This window comes from Arachis hypogaea, chromosome 3 (assembly GCF_003086295.3).
Source record: "Arachis hypogaea cultivar Tifrunner chromosome 3, arahy.Tifrunner.gnm2.J5K5, whole genome shotgun sequence".
Taxonomy (NCBI): Eukaryota; Viridiplantae; Streptophyta; class Magnoliopsida; order Fabales; family Fabaceae; genus Arachis; species Arachis hypogaea.
This window is the reverse complement of record NC_092038.1, coordinates 126,358,684-126,368,882: the sequence shown is the minus strand read 5'-3', so window position 1 is coordinate 126,368,882 and position 10,199 is coordinate 126,358,684. Positions and strand designations below refer to the sequence as shown.

General features: G+C 32.6%; 1 protein-coding gene across 1 annotated transcript; it reads left to right on the top strand.

The window, feature by feature from the left end:
- Nucleotides 1-8,485: 8,485 nt before the first annotated feature.
- On the top strand, nt 8,486-9,798 carry LOC112781874 (uncharacterized). The gene is made up of 5 exons (XM_025824562.1): nt 8,486-8,660; nt 8,836-9,009; nt 9,103-9,307; nt 9,390-9,556; nt 9,650-9,798. The coding sequence occupies exons 1-5, from the start codon at nt 8,486-8,488 to the stop codon at nt 9,796-9,798; spliced, it is 870 nt and encodes a 289-aa protein (XP_025680347.1).
- Nucleotides 9,799-10,199: the final 401 nt, after the last annotated feature.

The window sequence follows — 10,199 nt, the reverse complement described above, 5'->3', positions numbered from 1 at the left end:
GAGAGAATTGGCCAACAAAATTGAAGTTGGAATTTTATGTCTAATTTACTGCAGTCAAGTATAATAGTCAATGTAATTTTTTCAAGCAGTTCTTGTAGCTTAGTTGGTTAGAGCATTTATTTAGTAAGAAGTAATTGGAGACCACTTTAATAGAGACACTAAAAATGTCTTTTTTTTTTAAAGACGTTTATATGTTATGTTATGTGTAGTATAACTAGTATTAAATTAGAACATTTTTTTGGAGAATAAACTAATCAAATCCTAATATTAGAATTCAGTTATTTAAATAAGGGTAAAGTATATTTTTTGTCCATGAAGTTTGATAAAAGTTTTAAAAATACTCCTAAGTTTTATTTTGTTTCAATTTTGTCCCAGAAGTTTTCGATTTGCATCAAATATACCCCCTGACGGCTAATTTTCAAAAAATTTAAGACCAATTCAATAACAATTTCATAAGAACAACCTTCAACACAAACAAATCAAGCATAATTTTTATGCATTATTGTTAGATTGGTCTTAAATTTTTTGAAAATTTAGCCGTCGAGAGTATATTTGATGTAAATCGAAAACATCTGAGACAAAATTGAAATAAAATAAAACTTAGGGATATTTTTGAAACTTTTGTCAAACTTTAGGGATAAGAAATATACTTTACCCTTTAAATAATATCTATGGTATTGAATTCTAGACCTTAGATATTTATACATTAGAATTATTTTTGCAACTACAACTAAGGAAAATAATCTGACCAGACTGAATGTACAAAAATCACGTAAATTCATATTATCTTTTTGAGTACGATAGAAAATTAACAATTATAATATGTTTATAGAAAAGAAATAATCGAAAAAATAAGTTAAGGATATATTTGTGTACCTACACAAAGTGGTTACTAGTTATATAAAATTAAAGATAAGAAATCTGAGATATTATAAATAGTTATAATATTATATTATTTTATAAAATATTAATAGTATATTATAAAATACTTTTATTAAGTAAAAAGGCTTTTGAAAATACTTTTTGAATATATGAAAGAAAAAAAATTTGTTATACCAACTATTAATTCAAGTAGTAGAAGAAAATTAATTTCTTTAATTTATTACTTTTTTTCTTAATGTTATTATTTAGGCTACTTATGATACAATACTATAATGTTAAAAGAATTTAGATAATACTTTTAGTCAGGAACAAGTCTAAATTATCATATAGCAATTTAATGCAACTTTAATTCAGTATTAATATAGTGACAACATGAATTTGATTTGTTTATAGAATTGTACATGAGTAAAGACAGAGCATTACCCAATTCAAATTTGGTTCGTTAACAGTTCAATAATTTAAGGTTATGATCTTTAGGACAAATTTTGAACTATAATTTGAACTTATTTATTAATGTGAACTTAATATGGCACTAAAAGAAAACGAAGATATTTTTTATGACATAATATAAAGTCAAAGTAAGAAAAGATGAAAACAAAAGAGTTCTAGACTATGCCATTTCTATCTTGCTAAGAGCAGTTGCACGAAGGTTCTTTTAAAAAGATATATATTCCGTATAATCAATTACATTAATCTTTTCTCTCTTTGAAATTAAATCAAATATGAAATTCAAGTTCTCTAACATAAGCACTCATGAAGACAATCGCGGCTATTATTTGATTCGCGCTGTCACTGAATCGGATAAGATCCACACTATAAAAAAGATCAGTATAGTTGTAGGATGCGACTAGATTTTCGTTGGAACGGATATGTAAACTATGACTCACTTTATGATAAACATAAAATATATTATTATTATTATTATTATTATTATTATTATAACTTATCTGTTATTATAATTATTTATACATGTTTATAACTTAAATTTGTCACTTTTTATTATAAGGATTTAGTTTTGATATTGTTGTTACATAATGTGAGTTATTTTTTAGTTATTAACTTTGTACAATTGAATTTGACTATAAAATTATATGATGACAAAATTAATATATTGTAATAGAATTGAGATCTTTTCATACTTTTCTAAAAGTAACAAATTAAAATATTTTGGATTTAAATTTTGAATAAAAAAATACTTTATTTTGGATTTAAATTTTGAATCCTACTGCGAGTCAATCCCTATGTGTACTCATTAGTAATTAATTCTAAAAGATAATAGATTATCTTTATTTTTTTAAAAATAAATATGTAATTAAGAATTTATTTAGTAACGCGTCTGTTGAATGGGAAGAAACCCTAATTTTCTATCTTTCATTTCAATTATTTCTGTATTTCATATTTCTCTCTTTTTCTCCCTCCACTCACTTTCCACATCTCTCAAAACCCAACTTATTTGATCATCATCGTTGCCATTTACTCTTTTTTGCATCCACGGGGTTCATCTTAAGTTGGTTATAGCCGCTATACGCATTAAAAATGAGAACATCTCAGGCCCAGATGGCACCTGTGACAATTTCAGGGAACAGTGGCTCGAAAAAAATCATGAGGTCGCTAAGACTAAGCGGTAAAATAGTAGTTACGCCCCGGGATAAGAAAGAAGGAGAAGTAAGGGAGCTTTGATAGTTCTTTTCACCGACAGAGAGACCGGACTTTGATCGAAGGAGAAAGAAGAGAGCAATGGAATTGAGGAAGGATCTGTCGGCCGACCTTTCAACTCGATCCCGCAACAAAAGGTAAACTAGAATTTAAATTTCAGATCTTTAATTTGATTACAAAATCGTAAACTGGATTAACGTAATTATTTTGTAAGACATCTTTATAAAAAAATACTAGATTGAATTTAAATTTGAATATGAATATCAAATGAAAAAAATAAAATATCTTAGTTATTTGTTAAGATATCTTTACAAAAAATTGGATTTAATTTGATTATTAGTTGGAAAATTATAATATCTTTCTGATTTATTAAGATATCTTTATTAAAAATAGATTTTTTCGTTATCTTTGTTAGTTATCTCTATAAATAACAGTGTTTATCATGAAAGTTTAAACCTAACACTCCTTTTTTAATCACCGCAGATCAGAGGAGCAGAGAATATGAATAAGGTAATCACGCTTGCTTTTGTTAAATGATCGGATTTTTAGTCTTTTGTAAACTCTGTTTAGTAGTTTTTTTTAGTCTAATAAAAATACTAAAATTTATTTCGCTTGAGTAGTACATACTAGATGCCTCTGTAACTTCTAAGGGAGAATCAAACATGGACTTCTCCGCCTTGGATGAGAAGGTAATCTATTTTTGGGCTACAATACCCGAAGATGCATTACTTTCTTGACATACTCTATTTAACATGTCTTTAATTATCTTTTGTGATGTTTATATTTGCTGTGTTGTTTCCTTATTATACAAGTAAGGCATCTTATTTTATGGCATCTTGTAGCTTGAAAAGGGTGTTGTCGAGGCACTGTCGATGATGATTTGCGAAGCTGTTGTGCAAGGGATAACAGCAGTTCTCCCAAAGATTGTGAAAACGGTTGGTTCCTCACCAAAAAGTAGGAGTGACTGTGTAAAACTTTTGAATATTGCTCCAGTTGTTACACCGTCGTCGGACACTTTGAAATGCATAAAGCTTTCGAATACTGCTCCAGTTGTTACTCCCCTGTCAGACTATTTGAAAGAAATATTTGATGCCAATCCCTCAATGTGTTTGGATGACGAACCAGTCACGAAGAAGAGTACTTGGAGGTGCAAGGGAAGAAAGCGTGGATTATCGATCTCCGTAGTTAAGGTTTTATGTTTTTTTTTTTAAATAACAACTATTAAATACCACTTAGATAGCATTTGATCAAAATAGTACACAGTAGATGATGTTATAGTTCACAATACACAACATCATTCAACAATTGGATTTGCCACTGTTCCCATTTAGGGGTGAAAATCTTTTTAGTATTCTCACATATTATAATATTAATGTTAAGTCATAAAATACAATCTCTTCCTCAACTTCTCCTCTCTTTTTTACTAGATATGAGGTCTGAGCTTCACTGTTGAGGGCTTTAGGCTTGTGAGTACCAGTTTCTTTTTCTGGTCATCATATTGTGCCTGTTAGTGACATTGGAAGGTTGATTAGAATCCTGATTAATACTAGGGAGCTAAATTTCAATTGTTGATATGAGAATTTGATTTATTGATGTCGTGAAAAGCTGATCAGTTGAGAGGACATTATTGACAAATAAGTAACAGTGCCTAAAATAATTATCATATTTTTTGGAGTTGCAGAAAGAATTGCAATTTGCAGAGAAGCTTTCTCCAGGGTGTCCATGGATTTACTACAATAACTACAATCCAAATATGGATGGGGATGACATGTCACGTGTGAGTACTTAACTTTTTGGATAACGTTAGTAGATGAAAATTTTTTTATTTTTAATATGAAAAAAATATCTGGTTGATTTTGTGTGTATACTTTGAGTAAATAATTAACGTTATTACATTGTGCTTTTCCATCCTCGGTAATTAACTTGGTAAAAAAAAATCATATTTCATGCAAATGCAACTTTAGTATTTATATTATCGATGTAAGTGTGGCTTTAGTTAGTAACTTATAAATATTTTTACTGCGGTTTAAAACACTTGCCATGTTTTCGTTAGATCTGAAAACGATAAAATCCAACTTATAAAATATTTATATTTTTATAATTGCATTTTTTTCGAACTTTGTGTTGATCAAAATGAATGAGTACTGAATTTATTTTTTGTTGCCATTATTTTTATAGTGTTTGGACCTTTTATTTCGGCTAACTAAAGAGATAAAAATTTTTGATAAAGAATTGGCCATTGCTGCTTACATCTTTGAAAACAATTTGGATCCAGAGTAAGTAAAATTAACTTATTTCTCATTTTATTGCTAATTTGTCATATAATTTTTTATAACCTTTTCTACCACTATAGTATAATATTCTAATTTTATGATTTCAGGGAAGGGCTTGTTCCAAACGATCATTGTAGTGGCACACGCAAGAGTCTTCTGACTATAATGCCTGGCAAGCCAATAATTGGTACATGCAAGACTCTTCTGACAATAATTGTAGTGGCACACGCAAGACTCTTTTGACTATAATGTACGAATACTTTGTTTTTGCTCAAATATCTGTATCGTAGGCATATCTGCATCATATACTATTAAATTAAACTTCCTAATTGTGACTATAGTTTTGATAAAATGGCCGTATTTACATATTGCTATTTGTGCAAAACGAAAGGCCAGACTAGCTAGCATTAATTCTCCTACAAGAAACTAGTATAACTTAGAAAACAACAATGATAAAGCCATAAAGAGATTATATTAGTTCCTATTAAACAAAACAATTAGATCAAAACTAAAGGTGAATTTTTAGTATTAAGAAATCAACATTCTCTCTTAAATCTCCAATTCAATTATGCCAGTAACCCAAAGGGTTGACTTACTATACAATGAATGAGTGCAGAAATAGAAAGAAAGATGAAGAGCTACTAGAGGGCAGAAAGAGAGTTAGTTTTCTTGTTCCTGCGATTGTGAGCACACGCTGATGCTGCGAAAATTCTTTTGCTGGTTCAGATTGCCATTTTCCTTCTCAGATAAAGAAAATTGACAATTGAAAAAGATGATCAACACAATACAAGTGAAGAGTGAAAATTGACAATTGAGTAAGATGATCAACACAGCAGAGCCACAAAACACACAACAGCACACCAGAACCCACAACCCACACCAGCACAACCAGAAAGTTAATAACAGCGCAAAATTAATACTACCAACAGTATTCAGCATTCAGCAATAAAAGTTATCCCTCAGCAACAAACAACACTTGATTTGATTTTTTTTTAGCATTCAGCAACAATCGTTTCAAAACAGTAACAAGTAATCCCTAATCACACTAAACCTGAAATCAATAAAGCTAAACAAAAATTTCAATAATGATTTGATTTCTATTTTTAGCAGCAACAAGAAAATTTCAACAAAAATTTCAGGAATTAAAAAAGAGCAACAGCACAAAATCAATTATTTGATTTTCCATTAATCCATTCACAATTTCACATTCAAAAATCAGCAACAGGGCATAAAAGGATGAGAATAACCGAAGAAGTGAAAGCAATGCCGCTAACCTTCGACGGAGACATGGACGGCGACCGGCAACACAACAGCGAGTGTCGACACAGCAGCGAGTTGCTCCAAGTTTGAGAGAAGCCAGGGAGGACGGGGACAGGGGGAAGGAGGATGCCGAGCTACAAGAGAGGAAGCAGAGGCGCCGACAGCACGGACGGCGGCGGCACTACTGCAGAACCATTGCAGGCAGTGTTGTTGGAAGTTGGAACCGGACCGAACTGCCCGATCAAACCGGAAATCCAGTGAACCGGTTGTATAACCGGTCTGGGTGAGCTTCATGACCGGACAAGGAAGCGAACCGGAAAGACCCAGTTTGAATTGGCCAGGTTTGGCCAAAATTGGTGAACCAGCGGGTTTCATTTAATCCGGACCAGTTCGAACTCTTTTTTTCCATTTGCTTGAAACGACGTCGTTTCGATTAAAATAAAAAAAATTCAGTAAAGTAAATTGAGCTGCTGAAAACCCTAGCTCGAGCCTCCTGCCTCCATTCCCTTTCCCTCTTTCCCTTCCTAAACCTTTTGGCCATGACTCCATGAGAGACCACCTGAGAGCTAAGAGTTTGAGACAGAGAGTGTGAGAGAGACCTGTTCAGCCACCTCACCCGGCTCACCGTCGTCGCAGGAGGCAACCGTCACAGTGCGCCACTCACAACAGCTAAGAAGCACCTCAATCGAAGATTCAATTCGCCTCCTGCTACTGCTACTACTCGTCGCCTACTGCTCATCGCCTCCTGCTCGTCAGTGATCACCTCCAGTCTCCCTCAGTCCCTCTTCTCTGCTTTTCCCTCCAGGTTTGTATTTTTAAGTTTTTTTTAAGTTATTCAAGATTTTAAATTTTCAATAATTTAGTACTTTAGTTTTAGTTAGAATTAATTGATTAATGATTGATTATGTATGTTGATTTCTGTTAGAATTTAGAGTGTTGATTGTTTAGTTTTTTGTAACATATTGTTGTGATATTTGTTGATTATCTATGTTGATTTCTGTTTGATTTTGATCTCTCTTGATTGTTGATTTATGTTTGAGTTTTGTTCAATTTATTGATTATCCATTGTTGTTAGATTGTTGGTTGTTGATTAGTCATTTAGTCCTAGTTGATTAGGAATTTAGGATGGCTTCATCAAATACACCATCAGAAACAACAACTTCTCAAGAACAAGGATCAACTCCTGATCCAACAATTGGAACCCAAAAAAATAGTAATAGAGGAAAAACTGATCCTGCATTGGGCCATTGTAAACAAGTTGTGGAGAAAGAAAAAACTGTTCTGTTATGTATTTATTGCGAAAAGCTTATTAAGGGTGGAGGAATTAACCGGGTTAAGCATCATTTGGTTGGAAAAGGCGGAGATATTAAGGCATGTTGAAAGGTGCCAGCTGTGGTGAGACACCAATTCAATCAAAACATTGAAGATCTTCGAACCAAGGAAAGAAAAACTCAAGAAGAATATGCAGAAAGTTATAATGCTTGTGATGAAGTTAAAAGGGAATTTGATGAGGATTGAATGTAATGAGATGCGACAACAACAAACATCAAGAATTCCAGCACCTAGCTCTAGACAGGGAGTTGGAAAACAAATCAAGGGATTACAATCCTTTTTTTCCACCGGCAGCAACACCTGGAGCTCAACCAACTCTCAAAAGTGTTCTTCAAAGCAAAGAAATTGTGGAGAAGTGTGATATTGCTATTGCAAGATGGATGATGGATGCCTCTGTGCCATTCAATGCGGTTAATTCAACTTATTATCACCCGATGATCGATGCTATTGCAAACATGGGTGCAAGGTATAAAGGGCCAAATTATGGAAGAGTTCGTGGATATTTGTTGAGTAAATTGGTTGAAGATGTAAAGAAGATGATTGAAGATTATCGTGTGATTTGGAAACAAACTAGATGTACTATCATGGCTGATGGATGGATTGATTGTTGTAGGCGTACTTTAATTAATTTCTTGGTTTATTGCCCTAAAGGAACTGTTTTCCTAAAGTCAGTTGATGCATCTTATATCTCAAAAACTACTGATGCTTTGTTTAAGTTGCTTAGGGATGTTGTGTTATTTGTTGGTCCTAAGAATGTTGTACATGTAGTGATGGATAATGCTACAAATTGTTGCTGCTGGAAGGTTGTTGGAATCGGAGTTTCCTAGATTGTATTGGTCTCTTTGTACGGCACATTGTGTTAATCTGATGATGCAGGATATTGGGAAGTTAGTGAAAGTGAGTGAAACTGTGTCACAAGCTTCAAAGATTACGAAGTATATCTATAATCACTGCCATCCTTTGTACTTGATGAGAAAATTCACAGGCAGATGAGAAATACTTCGTCCAGCTCCAACTCGATTCGCCACTAATTTCATTGCTTTGCAAAGTATTTAGGCTCTCAAAAGGATGCATTGAGAGCTATGGTGACATCTATAGAATGGACAAGCTCAGCTTACTCTAAAGAAGCCAAAGCAAAAAAGTTTGTGGATCAAGTCTTAGATTCTAAATTTTGGAATCAATGCACTGATATTGTTAAGCTTACTGAGCCACTTGTTCGTGTATTGCGTATTGTGGATGAAGATAGTGCTGCAATGGGTTTCCTTTATCAAGTTATTTATAAGGCTAGGGAAGATATGGTGAAGAGGTTTCAAAAAAGAAAGAGGGTTGTTGATCCATATTTTAAGATTTTAGATTCACGTTGGGATTCACAACTTAAACCTTCATGCTGCTGGTTATTAGTTAAATCCAGCTTTTTTATTTAATGCTGCAGAATTTGAAAAGCACAAGCAAACAGCTTCTGGCTTACTAGATGTCATTGAGAGATATGCTTATGGTGATGCAGATTTGAATTCTAAATTGACAAGTGAGATGAGAATCTTTAAGAATGCTGAAGGAGACTTTGGGATACAGTCTGTAATACATGAGCGAAGCACAGTGATGCCTGGTAAATTTTTTATTAAAATCAGCCTTTTATGATCATGATATGTTTATAATTTGATTTTATGATTGTGATATATTATTTCCTTTTTATGTTAAGATCAATGGTGGGAATCTTATGGATGTGCAGCACCAAGCTTGCAAAAGTTAGCAATTCGTATTTTGAGTCAAACTTGTAGTTCTTCAGGTTGTGAGCGAAATTGGAGCATTTTTGAACACATTTACTCAAAGAAAAGGAATCGGTTAGAGCATCAAAAGCTTAATGATCTTGTTTATGTTCATTACAATTTAAGACAACAACAAATGTACTTTTTATTATTCTTTCTTGAAGGCATTATTTTAAATTTTTAGTTATAATAATAATAATCAAGTTAATTGATAATATAGGAACCGAATGAGAAAGCAAAGTTATGATCCAATTTGTCTTGATGCATTTGAGGATCATTCAGAATGGATAATGGAAGATTCACCACGATTCTTAACTCCTAAAAAAGTTGATGCTTTACGGAATGATCTTGCAAATATGTCTCTTCAATCAGCTTTAGATGACTTGGGTATGTTTTTGTTAGGGATGATTTTGTAATGCTTTAACCAAATGTTTTGTCTTATTATTGATTATGATTTGTGAAACATTATTGGAATTCTAGATCAATTGAATCTGGAAGACGATCGAGATGATGATGAAGCTAATAATAATTCTGTAGAAAATACAAATCAGAATGAAACCAATCATCAAGATGTAACTCCAGATTTGTCAGATGAAGAAAGATATCCAGACTTTGAAATTACTCCTTAGATATAATCCATGAATTGCTATTTTCATTGTGTCAAATTGAGTTGTTTATGTAATAGTACTAACAAATTTTATGTTTATTTTCGTATTACTTATTTTTAGGATTTGAGACTTAATGTTTATTAAAATGTTATTGGAGATATGTTTTTTAACGGTTAATTTTTAAGTTTTTAGCTATTTTATATGTTTTACTTATGTGGGACTGGGTTAACTAGTTCAACCAGTGACCTACCAGTTGAACCAGTGACCTAGTAATCTGATCGGTTTGATCACCGGTTCGGTTCTGACAACTATGGTTGCAGGGAAAACTTAGGATTTTGGTTGGGTGAGTTTGACCTTGAGTTCAGAGTTCAGGCCTTCAGGTAGATAGTGATTCACGAATTGGGGGGTGGGGTGGGTGTTAG

Bases quoted from the DNA above. Each gene is read 5' to 3' on its own strand.
- LOC112781874 (XM_025824562.1), top strand. From the start codon at position 8,486: ATGGTGACATCTATAGAATGGACAAGCTCAGCTTACTCTAAAGAAGCC. The intron at 9,010-9,102 runs GTAAATTTTTTA...TTTTATGTTAAG, and splicing joins GCGAAGCACAGTGATGCCTG to ATCAATGGTGGGAATCTTAT. The intron at 9,308-9,389 runs GTACTTTTTATT...TTGATAATATAG, and splicing joins AATTTAAGACAACAACAAAT to GAACCGAATGAGAAAGCAAA.